This window comes from Bufo gargarizans, chromosome 2, assembly GCF_014858855.1.
Source record: "Bufo gargarizans isolate SCDJY-AF-19 chromosome 2, ASM1485885v1, whole genome shotgun sequence".
NCBI classification, from domain to species: domain Eukaryota; kingdom Metazoa; phylum Chordata; class Amphibia; order Anura; family Bufonidae; genus Bufo; species Bufo gargarizans.
This window is the reverse complement of record NC_058081.1, coordinates 75,837,957-75,855,194: the sequence shown is the minus strand read 5'-3', so window position 1 is coordinate 75,855,194 and position 17,238 is coordinate 75,837,957. Positions and strand designations below refer to the sequence as shown.

Here is a 17,238-nt window from a genome sequence, read left to right as displayed (position 1 = left end):
AATTATAATGGGGGTCATTTACTAACATCCCTTTGCCAGTTTGAGTAAAAAGTTGCAAGATTCCCTTTTGCAAACTTTTTAAACTGTCCCATATGACAATATTTTGTCGCAAGGACATTTTTACTCCGTCCTCGCCATTTAGGAGAAGCAGGGGCTGGAATATCAGCCCTGGCAAATGCACTGACATTTACGCCTGGAAACAGATACTAGTTACTGCCATTTTTGTTGATTAGATTATTTTTTTTTTTAGGTCTCTTTTTTCCGCAGCATGTTGAAGCTGTTGCCATTTTTTCAAGCATCTTGGCATCTTTCTCTATAGACTCGTCAGAAAAAGGTGTAGGTGCCCTAAGGGAGCTGGCACACATCACATCTGTGCTGCGTTCTGGTGCGGCAAGAAAATAAAATAAAAAACATAGCGGTTTTTGCAGCAACATACCTTCGTTTACGCTGCGTTTTCTTCCAGGAAAACAAAGATACAGAGAAATCTGAAATGACCTCAATGAAGCTCTTTTAACGTAATTCAGTTTTGCTGTGCTTTCCCTTTGGTAGAAGAAAGCATACTGAAAAACCCCTCACTGATTAGAAGGGTCTAGTACACTATGTGACTAACCCTCCGAATTATTGGGTTCAGATGTTCCAGTAACAACCATAGGTACAAACTGGGCCCCCTGTGTGCAAATCAAGGTCCTTAAAGGGGTTGTCTGGGTTCAGAGCTGAACCCGGACATCCCTCCATTTTCACCCCGGCAGCCCCCCTGACTTGAGCATCGGAGCAGATGCTCTCCTTTGGAGGAACAATAACAACGACAGGCGAATTCATGCCCGTCTTTGTTTCCCCTTGCGCTGCCGGAGGATTAGCCCAATGACTAGGCCTGCAACTTTTCATAAATTTGGCAAAATTCACCACCAGAAGTGCGCCTGCGGAGTATTTTTAGCCAAGATGTACGCTTGTTTCCAGGTGTACATGTTCGTAAATTTGCCGGGGCCAGCCCCTGTCCCACCGAACTGTTAAAAACCTTTTGACACTGACTGCGCAGCGTAATAGTGTCACATGGCCGGTCAAAAAAGGAGATTTTTGTATAACTTACCAGTTAAATCTCTTTCTCGCTCTTCCTTGGGGGACACAGACCTTGGGTATAGCTCAGCTCCCTAGGAGGCGTGACACTAAGTAAAACTGTTAAGCCCCTCCTCCATCAGCTATACCCTCAGCCTGGAGATAGAGGCTACCAGTTGCGTGTCCAAGTAGTGAAAGGATAACAACCAATAACGGAAACAACCAGCCAGCAACCCAACGGGGCGCCAGACCATAACCCTGTAACAAAACACAGAAGGGTGGGTGCTGTGTCCCCCAAGGAAGAGCGAGAAAGAGATTTAACTGGTAAGTTATACAAAAATCTCCTTTTCTCGCCCATTTTCCTTGGGGGACACAGACCTTGGGACGTTCAAGAGCAGTCCAAGAAGGGAGGGACCACAAACCCAAGGCGGACCACCACCGGAGCATCAGGAAACCGCTGCCTGCAAAACCAGGCGGCCCAAAGCAGCATCCGCTGATGCATGCGTATGCACTCTATAGAACCTTGTGAAGGTGTGCAGAGAGGACCAAGTGGCTGCTTTGCACAACTGTTCAGCCGAGGCCCGATGCCTCTGCGCCCAGGAAGCTCCGACTGCTCTGGTGGAATGAGCAGTGACGCTGAAAGGCGGAGCTCTACCCTTGGCTCGATAAGCCTCAGACACCGCCAGTTTAATGAAACGGGCAATAGCCACCTTGGAGACCGCCAAACCCTTGCGCGAACCCTCCGGAACCACAAACAGGGAGTCCGTGCGCCGAAAGGATCCGGTGACCTCCAGATAAATCTTCAACGCCCTGACCACATCCAGACGGTGCAGTTCCCGTTCTCTGGGGTGGGAAGGAGAGGGACAGAGCGACGGAAGGACGATGTCCTCATTGATGTGAAAGGCGGAGACCACCTTTGGCAGGAAGGACGGGACAGGCCGAAGCACAACCTTATCCTGGTGGAAGATCAGGAAAGGTTCGGAGCAAGAAAGAGCCGCTAACTCCGACACCCGTCGGAGAGATGTGATGGCCACAAGAAAAATGACCTTGCAGGACAGAAGGCGAAGGGAGACCTCCCGTAAAGGCTCGAAGGGGGCTGATTGGAGCGCCGAGAGCACCACATTCAGGTCCCAGGATGGAACTGGAGGGCGGTACGGCGGAACAGAGTGAGCCACCCCTTGTAAGAAGGTCTTAATTGGCCCCAGAGGGGCCAGGGGACGCTGGAGAAGAATAGACAGCGCCGAAATCTGTCCCTTCAGAGAACTGAGGCTCAGCCCCAGGTCCAGACCCGACTGGAGGAAGGACAGGATCGTGGGAAGAGAAAACCGGAGAGGTGGGATGCTCCGGGACTCACAGAACCCCAGATAGGACCTCCAAACCCGATAGTAGATCCTAGAGGACACGGGCTTACGAGCACGGATCATGGTGCGGACTACGTCCGCGGAGAAACCCCGTCGCGTTAAGACGGCGGTCTCAATAGCCACGCCGTCAAACGTAGCGAGCCTAAATGCTCGTGGAAGATCGGTCCCTGAGAGAGAAGGTCTTCCCTGGAGGGCAGTGGCCACGGTGCGTCTGCCAACAGCAACATTAGGTCGGCGTACCAAGACCGGCGGGGCCAATCCGGGGCGATCAGAATCGCGGGAACGCCCTCTGCCGCGATCCTCCGAAGAACCCGTGGCAGGAGGGGGAAAGGAGGAAAGACGTACAGAAGGGAGAATTCGCGCCACGGAAGGACGAGCGCGTCGGCGCCGTACGCCTTCGGGTCCCGTGCCCTGGCCAGGTATCGGGGGACCTTGTGGTTGAATTTGGAAGCCATGAGGTCCACGTCGGGGCGACCCCAGCGAAGACAAAGGGCTTCGAACACCTCTGGGTGCAGGGACCATTCTCCCGGGTCGATGGTGGACCGGCTCAGGAAATCCGCCGCCCAGTTGTCCACCCCCGGGATGTAAATTGCGGATAAGGCCGGCACATGCGCCTCCGCCCAGAGGAGAATGAGGGTCACCTCTTGCATCGCTGCAGCGCTGCGAGTGCCTCCCTGATGGTTTATGTATGCCACAGCCGTGGCATTGTCCGATTGGATCCGAACAGGGTGGCCCCTCAGTAGATGGGTCCAGTGTCTGAGGGACAGAAGAATCGCCCTCAGTTCCAGAATATTGATTGGAAGTCTGGACTCCGATAGAGACCAAACGCCCTGGACGGACCGGGGAGGGAAAACCCCCCCCCACCCCCGTAAGCTGGCATCGGTGGTAATCACCAGCCAGTTCAGTGGGAGGAAGGACCTCCCCCGTAGAGGGATATGCAACCACCAGCTGAGGGAAGCCCGAGCCAGGGGAGGCAGAAGAAAGGTCCTGTCCAGACTCCTCGGTGATTTGTCCCAGGCCGACAGAATTGCCCTCTGAAAGGTGCGGGATCGGAATTGTGCGAACGGCACCGCTTCGAAACAGGCAACCATCTTCCCCAACAACCGCATGCTGGATCTGAGGGAAGGGCGGTGATGACGGAGGAGACCGCGAACAGACCCGCAAAGGGCCAGACGCTTGTCCGACGGGAGGCGGACCTCCGCCAACTCCGTATCCAGGAGCATCCCCAGGAAGATCAGCCGTCTGGAGGGGGTAAGAGAAGACTTGGGGTGGTTGATGATCCAACCGAACCGCGTCAGGGTCTCCAGAGTGAGTCCCACACTGCCGGATGCCTGAGAGAAGGAGGGTGCCTTGACCAAGATGTCGTCCAAGTAAGGGAGAAGAAAAACACTTCTTGAACGCAGAAGGGCCAAGACAGGGGCCAGGACCTTGGTGAATACTCGAGGAGCCGTCGCCAGACCAAAGGGAAGGGCGACGAATTGGAAGTGATCGTCCCCCACCGCGAAGCGCAGGAAGCGGTGATGACATGGAGCAACCGGAACGTGGAGGTATGCATCCTGAACGTCGATTGAGGCCATGAAATCCCCTCTTTCCAGGGAGGCCACTGCGGACCTGAGAGACTCCATCCGGAATCTCTGCAGTCGGAGAAAACGGTTCAGGCGCTTTAGGTCCAAGATCGGTCGCACTGAGCCTTCCTTCTTGGGAACCACAAAGAGGTTCGAGTAGAACCCCCTGAACCTTTCCGTCGGAGGCACGGGGGCGACGACACCCTTGTCCATTAGAGAGCGAATGGCCGTGAAGAAGACGGCCGCTCGTACGGGATCCCGCGGAGGACGGGACCGGAAAAAACGGTCTGGCGGAATGGACGCAAATTCGATCTTGTATCCGCAAGATACAATCTCGAGCGCCCATGCGTCTGAGATGTGGGCCCGCCATACGTTCCTGAACAGTAGAAGGCGGCCCCCCACCCGGGTGGGTGGGGGCGCACCTTCAGGCAGAGGGCTGCTGGCCTGAGGGAGCCCGTGTGGGCTGGGGCTTGCGCCAGGTAGATTGCGTCCGAAAAAACGGCTTCTTGCGTCTATCCTGGGCTGGGCCAGAGGAAGAAGAACCGGCCGCGGGTCTAGACCCGGTGGGCTTGCGAAAGGACCGAAAACGGGACGAACCAGCGCGACCGCGGGGGGCGCCCCTCGGCCTGGACTGGGGGAGGTGAGTACTCTTCCCACCCGTGGCCTCAGATATAAGTTCGTCCAGACGGGTTCCGAACAAGCGGGAACCCGAGAACGGTAGGCCAGCCAAAGAGCGTTTGGAAGCGGCGTCCGCCGCCCAAACCTTCAGCCAGAGTTCCCTCCTGACAGAAACTGCCAGGGCAGAGGAACGGGCAATGAGGGCACCCGCATCAAGAGAGGCCTCACAGACAAATTTTCCGGCCTGGACAATTAGTTGGGCTAAGGAACGGAGGTCCTGTAGAGGGACGTCCGACCCTAACTCCCGTTCCAGTTGCAAACCCCATTCAGAGACCGCTTTACCAGCCCAGGCGGAGGCAAAGACCGGTCTAAGGGCCGAACCAGAGGCAGTAAATATGGCCTTGGAGAGGGATTCCGTACGACGGTCCTCAGCAGACTGGAGGGAAGATCCGTCTTGTACAGGAATAGTAGTGCTTTTGGACAGGCGAGCCACGGGAGGATCAACCTTAGGCGGGGACGTCCACGTGGTCACAGAATCCGCTGGAAAGGGATAACAAATGTCCAGCTTTTTGGGTGTAACAAAGCGGACGTTAGGCCGGGTCCAAGCCTTGGACACCACAGAAGAAAAATCTGCGTGGATGGGAAAGACCTTGGAGGCCTGTCTGGGGCGAAGAAAGGACACGCCGGCCTGTTCAGAGTTGGGGGGGTCATCGTGTATGTGAAAGGTATCACGGATGCTAGTGATAAGATGCCCCACCGCGGACGCCAATTTGGACGGAAGCTCTGAGTCCATGTCCACGTCCGAATCCGCCAGTTCTCCCTCAGAAAGCGTATCCCTTTGAGAGGATAGACTTGACTGAGCTCGCACGCATGGCGGAGAGAGCGAAGCATCTGGAGAAGATGTGCGCTCAACCCTTGAACGTTTCTGAATATGCCGGGCCCTGGAAGATTCGCTGGGAGGCAGGGAATCAGTGGGGGCGGCAGAAACGGTAGTCCCAGCGGGTGCGACAGGGATTGTGGCAGCCTGCGGGAGAGGCGGTCTATCCACGAGACGGCCCACTACGTGTGTAAGGCTTTCCACCGCCTGAGACAGAGACCTAGCCCAGTCAGGGGGTTCAGAGGCACCGGGGGGCGCAGCGGGAAGCGGGCCCTGCACCGGGGCCTGACATGCAAGGCAATGCGGCTCAGATTGCCCCCGCGGAAAAAGTTCCTTACAGGCGGTACAGGCATGGTACCAGGGTTTGGGGGCACCCGTGGGATCTGACATGCTGAAAAAGTGGTCGTACCCCAATACAGAGACCACAAGGGATATAGCAGCTATGACCAGGAGGGTTAGGAGAGGGTTAACTGTCCTACCAGTGCCTCAGAAGAACGTCAGGAGTAGAGAGGATCAGCAGCAGCTGCAGCAGCAGCAGCAGCAGGGAGCAGCAAACAGCAGAGAGCCTGCAGATAGCGCCCACAGAAGCCGAGCGATACACCAGGTGCTCAGAGTCCCCCACGTGTCCCAGCTTCCTGTCTAGGAGTGAGGAAACGCGGGAAGAATTCAGCAGAAGCGCGGGGAACAAGCTCCGCCCCCTCCAGCGCTTGAAATGTCTCCTGTGAAGGAGAACCTAACTCCGCCCCCAAAATGGCGCGCGCGCGCGTAAGCCACGCCCCCTGCTGCCGAAAAACCTCGCAGGGCTAAGAAGAAGCAGGGTGCCATGAAATAAAGGGCCCGCAGGCCCCAAGAGTGCGGCGATTATTCCCAGGTGGGTGACCTTCTGCCACCATTGTCCCCTGCCCCGCCGATGCCGATATGGTCATGTCGGGCATAAGCCCCGCCCCCCGTTCGGAACGGAGCGGGCGGCGGCGGGAGGGAGAGAGGGAGAGATCAGCCGACTTGAAGAGTAGCCTGAAAATGGGGGAAAACGGCGTGGGGGTGCAGGATACACGGAGGAGAGCTGGGGAGGGTCTGCTGGAGCGCTCAGAATGAGCGACCACGGGTGCCCCCCTTCAAACCCAGAGGGGTACATGCTTGCCGATAGGGACAGGGTATGGGCTGGAAAAGCCATCTCACCTGTCTTCACCCTCAGTTCCTTCCAGCAGGGTCGCCCCTTCAGCTACTGGCACCGCAGTGGCAGGAAGCTGGGAGAGGGGCTTTGCGTGCGGGCGACCCCCTAGCTGGCGGGATGTAGGGGAGCCATTGCTGCCCAGATCCTCCTATTGCTTCTGTGGGGGAGGCAGCAGTGCAGATAAGTTGGCACTGGCGCAGCTCACCCCGGGAGAGCAGAGAGGCCCAATGCGTCTCTGGTATCTCTAGGAAAAAACAAAAATAAAAATAAAATTACAACAAGGAGAAAACAGCCCTGCAGTAGCAGGGAGTGTCTTGCCTCCTTGGACACTAAGCTAAAACTGGTAGCCTCTATCTCCAGGCTGAGGGTATAGCTGATGGAGGAGGGGCTTAACAGTTTTACTTAGTGTCACGCCTCCTAGGGAGCTGAGCTATACCCAAGGTCTGTGTCCCCCAAGGAAAATGGGCGAGAAAAGGGGACACTTCATATGAAAAAAAAACTAAAAAAGGTGGTTAAAGCAGTATTCTGCAAATATGAAACAAGACAAGTAAACGATGGCTTCTGCAAGTCAGAGCTTGTAATACCTAAATGTTTTCACTAGGGGGAGATCAAACACTGCACTGTGATTTTAGATCTCATTATGTACCTGTAGTAGCAGAAGCCTCAAACATAAGAACAGGGGAAGGGGTGGGGGGGGGGGGGGGTCATTTACTACCTTCCTTACTCCAGTTTTTGGTTTAAAAATTGTCGCCAGACCCATTTAGCGACTTTTTTTTATTTTTATTAACGTCCATGCAACCATAGGCGTTTTTATGCCGTGTTTCACACTTGGTAGTGGCAAGGGGATGCTGGGGGCCAGAACATCAGCCCCAGCACATTTACTAACTAGTCAGGGGTTGAAGTCGTTTTTAAACCTGGCACAAGGACTGATCATTTATGACATATCAGGTGTCATCTGCTGGACCCTTGTGGCTATTAAAGGAGTTTTATGCTATTTTATGGAATATGGAAAGCAATTCTAATAATAATAATCGGCATGCCTCTATGCCGGCATGCTTTATGACAGCCACAATTTTGGGGTTGTAGAGACGGTGACAGGAATCATGGATGGCCAGTCTTAGCCTCTATTGTGCTGAAGGACTTTGCACGGAGGGAATTTCTACTGCATTGCAGCATGATTATTTTCTAATTCATTCCCATTTATAAAATGAATCAATTACACTACTGGAAAAATGAGAAAAAAAGACCATGAAAACATAATGGGACTGAGCGGAGAACAATGACTTATAAACTGCTAGTGGTGCTTGGTCAATGATCACACAACCAGGGTGGTGCCCCCTTTTATTTTGGGTTCTGCAGCAGGGTATATAATGAGGCAGAGTAATATTAATACTGGTTGTCATCTCCTCTGGCATGGTAAGGGTCATACAGATGCTGGATATCCTCCTGTGGTTTGTCCTTCTTAGCCCTTCAATCTTGGAACCATAATTCAGACAAGCTGGCTTTTGGCTGCTGTGCTTGGGAGATCCATCGCCCCCTCCAATGCCATATGTTCTCCATGGGGGAGATCAGGCAATCGAGCTGACCAGGGGAGCTGCTAGATACCCTGAATACAACGTTGTGTAGTGTGGGCAGTGTGTGGCGGGTGTTATCTTGTTGGAACACCACTTCTTCTAACTGAATCAAAAAAGGTTGTATGATTGGTTCCACGATGTCCTGGACATACTGAAGACTGGTCAATGTCCCCTTAATGAACACCAGACAGGAAGGGCCATGATAGGTAATGGCGCCACACAGCATGACACCTGGTGTGGTCCTGTGTGTCTCTGACCTATGCATGATGGCAACAGGCGCTCTCCAGCCCTCCTGCAAAATCTTATGCAAAGTGCAGAGACACAAAGGACCACACCAGGTGCCATGTACCTATAATGGCTGTTCCCGTCTGGTATTCGTGGAGAGAACATTGATCAACGTTTGGTATGTCCAGGACGTCGTAGAACAAACTTCTGCCTTTTTTTATTTTTTATTTAGGAAACGTGGCATTCCAACTAGATAATGCCCACCACACACTGCCCATGAGAGTTCTGTCTCAAACTAAGCCTACCAATAGTGGATATAGAGTAAGAGAGAAGTGCCTGTCCCTGCACCAGATTTCTCATCCAGCCTGAGCCCCTGTGATTAATCTAGTGCAGCTCTAGACCGCCTGTCTAAGCTTACGCCATCTGTAGGATTATTGTGCAATCACACAACCATATCCATTTTGCGGTCCGTGTGCATCCCACACTGAAAAATGCCTATTCTGGTCTGTAAAACAGAAGTACACATTCCATCACCTGCAGCTCGGCCGCATGGATGCAGACAGCACACAGGTGACATCCGTGTGCGGTCTGCATTTTTTGCAGCCCCTAGAAATGAATGGGTCTGTGTGCGATCTGCAAAAAAAAAAAAAAAAATTGAGTCGTGTGAATGCTCCCTTAGTAAGTCTGCCCAAATGTACTCACGCCTCCTGGTTTCCCTGCTGTACAAAGTGGTCTAGCTCTGCAGACACAAGTGCATAGAATTCATGCTCCTCTCCAGAAAGGTGCACCCCATCAATGCACGGAGGATCCAGCTCGACAGAGGTGAAGGCCACACAATATGAAAGAAATCTGAGGACACAAAACACAGAAATGTAGAATATTAATCCCATCAGCAGAATCTCTGGGCAGTATCATTTAGGCGATGTGCTTTATGGTTTTTTTTCTCATTGTATGGAGCAGGGGACATTCCAAGAGCGGCAAAGTCCACATCAAATGGTGCAGATTTTGTTGTGGAAATTGTCGCAGACGACTTGCCATAGACTTCACCCTCGGCCCTGCAAAAGGTGAAATCGGCAATATTAACTGGCAGGCCGTGGACTTAAAATTAATTTAAACGTTTTGTGCAGAGTTTAGTACGAACAATGGGGTAATTTATCAAACTGGTGTATAGTAGAACTGGCTTAGTTGTCCGTAGAAACCAATCAGATTCCACCTTTCATTTTCCAAAGGAGCTCTGAAAAATGAAAGTTGGAATCTGATTGGTTGCTATGGGCAACTAAGCCAGTTCTACTATACACCAGTTTTTATAAATCTCCCCCAATGTTTGCAGCTTGTGGATTGTAAAAATCTCATCCACTTTGCTGCTCCTGTAAATGCAGTAGAATACACCACATATGGCCATGCCTTACAGGCCCAAGAGGTGAGAAAGCCATTCGAGGGGGTTGTCCGGTTTTCCCATATTGATGACCTCTCCTCAAGATGGGTCATTAATATCAGATCGTCAGGGGTTCGACTCCCTGCATCCCCACGACCAACTATTGATCGCTTGTACGAGCGCTGCGTTCTCACAGTCTACCTGCTCGCGGTCAACATTGCAGTGTAATTACAGCTCCTACGACCCACTCACTTGAATGGTGCAGAGATTTAAGTCTACTATTCACCTCTGCAATGTTGGAGGCATGTAGGTAAACAGTGAAGAGAACACGGAGCTTGTCGCTTTAAACAGCTGATCGGTGCGGGTGCAGGGTGTCATCCACCCGCCCATCTGATATTAATGACCCTTATCGATATGGAAAAAACAAACAGACAACCAGGGTCTGTGTCCACCTGCGTCAGTGGGGTGCTCAATTCAGTCATCAGACCTGCAAAGAGCTAGATATGGGAAAATATACTGGTAATAGTGTTTTTGTCCTTAAAGAGGGGGTTGTCTAAAATGGCACGCCAAATCGAATCCCCTCCACCACTGTTGACCCGTCCTACCCACCGTGCCTTCTTTTGACTGCAATGACATGTATACCGCACGCGTCCGCAGTAGCCAGTCGCTGACCTCAGTGGTCTCATGCCGTATACTGATGAAGTCAGCAATTGGCTACAGTGGTAATGTGCTGTATATAGGAACGTCACTGCTGCAGCCAAAACATTATATCACGGCTGCAGCAGCGGGAGGAATGGAGCAGTGACGCTGGAATAGAGGGGGTGTGGGATAGGAAGTATAATAATTTTATAATTTATCATAGCTGTATCCCTGCCATTTTTCATTAACAAAAAAACTAAATAAAAAATAAAGATATTCCCCTCCAAAGATCAGGGAATGTCTTGCTGCGGGGCGTGACCTCTTCGGCATGCTCGATTCTCTCCATTCACTTCTATGGAACTTCTGAGGAGGACCGAGTGAGGATGCGGGACCTTTGTTTTGGAAGGTGGCCTCCTGCGTTGTGGCCGTTTCCATCAGGCAGAATTTTCTGCCAGAAAAACCGCAGGCGCAGATTTTTTACAAAGTTGCATATTTCCTTAGTGTGAATTGTGGGGTGGATTTTGTGGTGGATTTCCTGTATGAGAATCTTTCCAATCAATTCAATGGGAAACAGATTCTGCAGCAGAAAATGTTGCGAAAAAAACACGCCCAGGAATGGGGGAAGTCTTGATGTTGCGGATTCGCTGGTGGAATTTCCAGCCTTGTGTGAAGGCACCCTAACTCTAGGGCCACCTTTCCATGTTGTTTTCTCCCTGAGGAACAGGTTAGAGTGGTTATCCAACCCCTATAATGACCGCCCAAATGCCCAGGCACCTCATATAGATTATACTTACCAGTATCGCTCCTGATGGCCGCCGCACCTCCCCACCGGTGACGCTAAGGAGGCTCCCCCCCACCCATCGTAGGATGTTTTGATCCACCCAACGGAGAGATGCCGCCGCTGAAGTGCGGGCATCAGGAGCAATGCAGGTGCCAGGGAGCAGGTAAGTATAACCTATATGAGGGGCCCGTACCTGTCAGATATTTACGTCACATCCTGTAGATATGTCTGGCAGGACACTGAATGGCCAAGCAGCCATTATGGAAACAGCCAAGGTAGTAGCCACCTTGCCTTGCTAAAACATCAGTCATGGTCCTTCCAGAGGTGGATCCTGTGGTTACGCCATAAGTCTGCAGTACTACAACCCCCTCTGGAGAAGCAGATCTTTTTTCTTATAGAAAATCACCTCAGCACTGCAAAATCTACACTCACTGGATTTACATGCATCAACTTCAAGGGAAGGGGGAAAGGCCCCAACAAGACAGATAGAGCATGCACCCCATATACCAGGTCATAAAAATAAAAAAATGGTCCTGTTACTCCTAGCAACCAATCAAATCACAGCTTTTATCTATCAAAGAACCACCAAGAAATGAGAGCTGGAATCTGATTGGCTGCTATGGATGCCTACTCCACACACGTGCACTCCTGGCTAAACCTCCTCCATTACTCAGGACACTTTTTAAGGGCTGCTGCACAACAACTCCCATCATGGAACGGTCTGAGCAAAGTATTGTATCAATGTGTAAAGGGCCACCACCAGCTCTGCAGCTGCTAAGGAACTACACCTCCCAGCAAGCACTGGGCGGTAGGGAACTCTGGGGCTCTGAGGTGGGCAGCGCTTTAGCAGTGAGCCGAGTGCGTCTCTTACACAGGAGCCTGCGAGCTGGCTGTCTCTCTGCGTGTGACTGTCACAAGCTGTCTCTGGCGCTCTTTCTCTTTCCCTGGAGACCTCCGGACAAACCGTCCCTCTCTGGGATCAGTTTCCAAAACGGTCTCGATGTCGGACAGTGCCCTCTAGTGGCTCCTCAGCTTTATCTGTGCTTTAACAGCGACACCTAGTGTTTCGGCGAAGTAAACATAATTTATTTTTATTTTTTTATTATTTTTTTTTGGGGGGGGGGGGGGGGGTAGAAGGATTGTTTTATTGGTAAGCTAAAACAATACAATAATACCATTAAGTGAAAGTTGACCAGAATTTGGGGCCATATATATATGGGATTTCTGCTGTGTCTTTCACAGGGAGAAGTGGTTTGCTGTCCATCTGAGAACAGTAAAATAACTTGGACAAATTGTGTTATGTTCACAAAGCAACCAATCACAGCGCAACTTTCATTTCCCACTAGCGTTATAAGAAATGAAAGCTGAGCTGTGATTGGTTGCTGTGACCAACACAGTTTTTCTTTCAGTCAGTATTCTGCTTAGGGTATGACCACGCAGCGCGGTCATTTCACTGTTGTGACACAGCCGAGTACCCGGCGACTGTAAGGTTCTGTTTATTCGGTCTGCATTGTTATTTGCCCCACAATGTTGAAGGTGCCGTGCGGCCATTCACAATGCAGACTGAACAAACAATGAGGTCTCATAGGTTGAATTGGAGACACCTGCAACTTGTACAGCAGCGAGGTACTCAACCACAGCACAGCCACGACCGCGCTGTGTGGTAATACCCTTAAAGAGTGACTAAACTTTTGTATACATTTTCTCGCTCGTATCATTGGGGGACACAGGACCGTGGGTATAGCTGCTGCTGCCACTAGGAGGCGACACTAGGCTGAAAAGTGATAACTTCTCCCCCTCCCACCTGGAGAGAGCATATCAGTTTTTAGCTTAGTGTCTTAGGAGGCAGACCTCCCTGCTTGCAGGGCAGCTTCCTTTTGTTATTTTTTCCCTGCCCCACTGTCTACCCCGGGAGCAAGGCCGGTTTCCAGTCTTCTGCCACTTCAGGTGCCAGCTGCTAAAGAGGTGACCCTGCTGGACTCTGAGGAGGGGTGAAGAGAAGAGGATGAAGAATGGGGTGAGTAATCGGATTAGGTGAGTATTATCTGCACCCTCCATCCCCTCTCCCCTTCCCTCTCCATTTCAGCCACCGAGTTAGGATGGAAGCCTTCCATCCTTTCAGTTTAACAAGGGGGCTCACTCTCTTCCTGGGCCCTATTTCACCTTCCGGCCGGCCCGTAATTTTAGCCCCCGGCCTCGTTTCGGGCCTACCAGATTTCCGGGCTCCAGCCCGCGCTCATCGCTTCACGGCCCACGGGGGGGGGACAAGCGACGCCTCTTGTGCCCTATTCGGAGTTCTCTCCCGCCGACCCGAAGTGTCTTCTGGTCGGCCGCATATAGCAAATTTAGGCTCCGGCTTCTAGGGTGGGTAGGCTGCAACTTGCAACTCCCACTGTGATGCGAAGGGGTGGGGCTAGGATTCCCGCCGCGGCTCTGAGCACTCTGCAGGACCGCAACTACCCAGTGAGATCCAGCTTTAGCCGGCAGCACCTTTCCTCTGGGAACACAGGACCCGGGTCCCCTGTATGCTGGTCGGACGGTCCGCACGCGCGCCCCCCCCCCCCCCTCCAGCAGTGAGAACACTAGTATACAGCCATGTCCGATCCCACTAGTGAGCCCCATATGCCAACGGCCACCACTTATTATGCCTGTGTGAAATGCAAGATTAAGTTGTGTGCTCTGCATGCTGTGCGCCCGCACAGGTTCTGCCCCCTCAAACCACGCAGCCGCATGACCGCCCTGACCAGGTGGAACCGGACTGGGCCCGTGCCTTATCTCGGGCAGTGGAGGACCTCTCTAAGATATCCCAATCCACCCTCACTCTCATGGGTTGATTGGTTGATAAATCTCCACCGGTGCAGTCCGCACCCTCTTCTGGAGAGCGCCTTAGGGGCAGACCTTCGCACAAACGGCCCAGTGCAGGACGTCATTCCTCCTCTGACACCTCAGCATTTCCTCCCCCACATGGGTCATACTCGGACTCATCCTTCCTCCCAGGGGAAGTTCTGTCCGATGATGGGATTGGTGACTCAGATTCGGATATGGATCCGGAACAATCTTCCAAGGTTGCTTTCATGGTGGACAGCTTAGTTTCTGCTGTCCGTGACACCTTCCAGGTGCAGGATGAGTCCCACTCCATGAGTCACCAGGAAGTGTCTTTTCTCCATTCCAGGCAAACCCCTAAAGCCTTCCCCTTGCATGACGACTTTTCGGGTTGTCATTGCCAAGGCATGGGACCATCCAGATCGTCGCTTTACAACGTCCTAGCGGCTTGATCTGCTTTATCCCTTTCCGGCAGATTGGGTGGCTAAGTGGTCCTCTCCTCCAAAGGTGGACCCTACGGTAGCGCGCCTCGCCAAACACACTGCCATTCCGGTGGCTGATGGCTCAGCCCTTCAGGATCCCGTGGATTGCCGTATGAAGTCTTGGGCGAAGTCCATTTTCGCGGCAAGTGACTTAGCGCTTCGGCGCATTTTCGCCTCCGCTTGGGTGGCTAAGGCGGTCTCTGAGTGGGCACTCCGGTTAAACCAAGACTTGGCGGCGGACCTCCAGCTAACTGAGCTTTAGTCCTTGGCTCTGCAGATCTCACAGGGGGGAAATACCTCTGTGAGGCTTCCTTGGACGCGCGTGCCCTTGTTGCCCGCTCATCGGCTCTCGCGGTAACCTTGAGGCGCGAACTCTGGCTTAAGGTTTGGGCAGCGGACTCTGGACAGCCTGAGTATCACTCTGGATACCCTGGCGCGGTTCGGGTGGTTGGTGAACTTCCAAAAGTCTTCCCTGCATCCTACCAGACGGATAACTTTTCTAGGCATGATCCTCGATACGGCCGCGGAGTTGGTGCGCCTCCCTCTGGACAAGCGGGTGGCCCCTTGTCGGTCAATCCGCATTCTTCTCCGGCGCAGGTACCCTTCAATTGGGTTTTGCATGACGGTATTGGGTGCAATGGTCGCTTCTTTCGAGGTGGTTCCGTTTGCACAATTTCACACTCGTTCACTTCAGCGGACAATCTTGTAGTCGTGGGAAAAGTCACCGAATTCCCTGTACCGTCACATCGTCCTACCCCTAGGGGTGCGTTCGGCACTCAGGTGGTGGTTTTCAAGCCCAACCTTGGAGTCGGGGAAATCTTTTCTCCCGATCTCATGGACGGTCATCACCACCGTCGCCAGTCTCCAAGGTTGGGGCGGAGTCTTCCCGCCCCGGACAGTCCAAGGTGTATGGTCTTAGTCGGAGTCCAAACTGTCCATCAACATACTGGAACTCCGGGCCATTCATCTGTCCCTTCTACATTGGGCCCCTCTCCTGAAGGGTCGGCCGATCCGGTTACAGTCAGGCAACACCACGGCAGTGGCTTATATCAATCATCAAGGAGGAACCCGCAATCAAGCAGTGAAGGCGGAGTCAGCCAAGATCCTGCAGTGGGCGGAGACTCATGTGCCAGCTCTTTCGGTGGTCTACATTCCGGGAGTGGTGAACTGGACAGCGGATTTCCTCAGTCGGACGACGGTGGACCTGAGGGAGTGGTCTCTGCACCCGGAGGTGTTTCAGTCTCTGGTGAGGCCAACCAGAGGTGGACCTGATTGTATCCAGACTCCACCACAAGCTCCCTGCCTTCTTCTCTCGAACAAGAGATCCCAGGGCACGCGCAGTAGACGCGCTGGTGGCACCATGGGACGGGTTCTCCCTGGTGTACGTGTTTCCGCCTCTCCCTCTCCTGCCCCAAGTCTTACGCAGAATCAAGATGGAGGGCATCCAAACGATCCTCATCGCTCCGTATTGGCCTTGTCGCATGTGGTACACAGACATCGGTCTTCTCCTAGGAGACACACCGTGTCTCCTTCCGCTCAGGCCCGATCTTCTCTCTCAGGGTCCTGTCTTCCACCAGCATTTAGGGTCGCTACGTTTGACGGCGCGGCTGTTGAAACCGCCATTCTGAAGCAACAAGGTTTTCTCGGACAGGGTCATCCGCACCATGATTAAAGCCAGGAAACCGGTGTCGTCCAGGATTTATTACAGGACTTGGAAGTCCTTTTTGCATTTCTGTGAGGAACGTAGCCTCTCCCCGCTACGCTTCTCTCTTCCCGCCTTCCTTTCATTTCTGCAATTGGGTCTGGATTTGGGCCTTGCCCTGAGTTCCTTGAAGGGGCAGGTGTTGGCGCTGTAAATTTTTTCCCAGTGTCCTCTGACACTACAGGCTCCGGTTAAGACCTTCCTGCAAGGGATGGCCCACACCGTCCCTCCTTATCGTCTTCCCTTGCCTTCTTGGGACTGGAACCTGGTTCTGGGTTCCCTCCAAGCGGCTCCATTTGAGCCTTTAGACACAGTTCCCCCTCCGTAATCTCTCCTGGAAGGTTGCATTCCTGGTGGCTATCACTTCCATCAGGCGCGTTTCGGAGTTGGCAGCGCTTTCCTGTAAGGAACCCTTCCTTATACTGCACCAAGACAAGGCAGTGCTCAGACCTATACCTTATTTTCAGTCGAAGGTAGTCTCTGCCTTCCATGTCAACGAGGACATTGTTCTTCCGTCGATCTGCCCCTCTCCTTCGCATCCTACGAAGTGAGCTCTCAGTATTTACTTATCTGACTCGGGAACTTTCCGCCATACGGACTTATTCCGGAAGGTCCGCGCAAAGGTTTGGCGGTCGCCAAGGTGACGATTGCCAGGTGAATCCATTTGGCAATTGCCGAGGCATTCCGCTCCCGGGGCAAGGCGCCGCTCCTCGGTATCACGGCCCTCTCGACCACGACGGTGGGCGTGTCTTGGGCTTGCTTCCACCAACCTTCAGCTTCACAGCTGTGCAAGGCAGCGACGTGGTCATCCTTGCACACGTTCACCAAGTTTTACCAGGTGCACACTTTTGCATCAGTGGACTCTGCACTGGGCCGCAAGGTCCTGCAGGCAGCGGTGTCTTGAGCTTCCGCGAGGCAGTTTCCATAGGGGTGTGCTCGTCCGGTTCTTGGAACCACAGTCCTGTGTCCCCCAATGATACGAGCGAAAA

At 52.9% G+C, this 17,238-nt stretch overlaps 1 protein-coding gene across 1 annotated transcript in view; it reads right to left on the bottom strand.

The window, feature by feature from the left end:
• Positions 1-15,168, bottom strand: part of R3HCC1 (R3H domain and coiled-coil containing 1) — a 38,680-nt gene extending 23,512 nt beyond the window's left edge. Inside the window, exons 1-3 of the mRNA XM_044277005.1 lie at positions 15,031-15,168; positions 12,114-12,259; positions 9,150-9,296 (exon numbers count right to left, since the gene is read on the bottom strand). Of these exons, the coding sequence (XP_044132940.1) occupies positions 9,150-9,296; positions 12,114-12,259; positions 15,031-15,168 (431 nt within the window). The remainder of the gene's footprint in view (positions 1-9,149; positions 9,297-12,113; positions 12,260-15,030) is intronic.
• Positions 15,169-17,238: the final 2,070 nt, after the last annotated feature.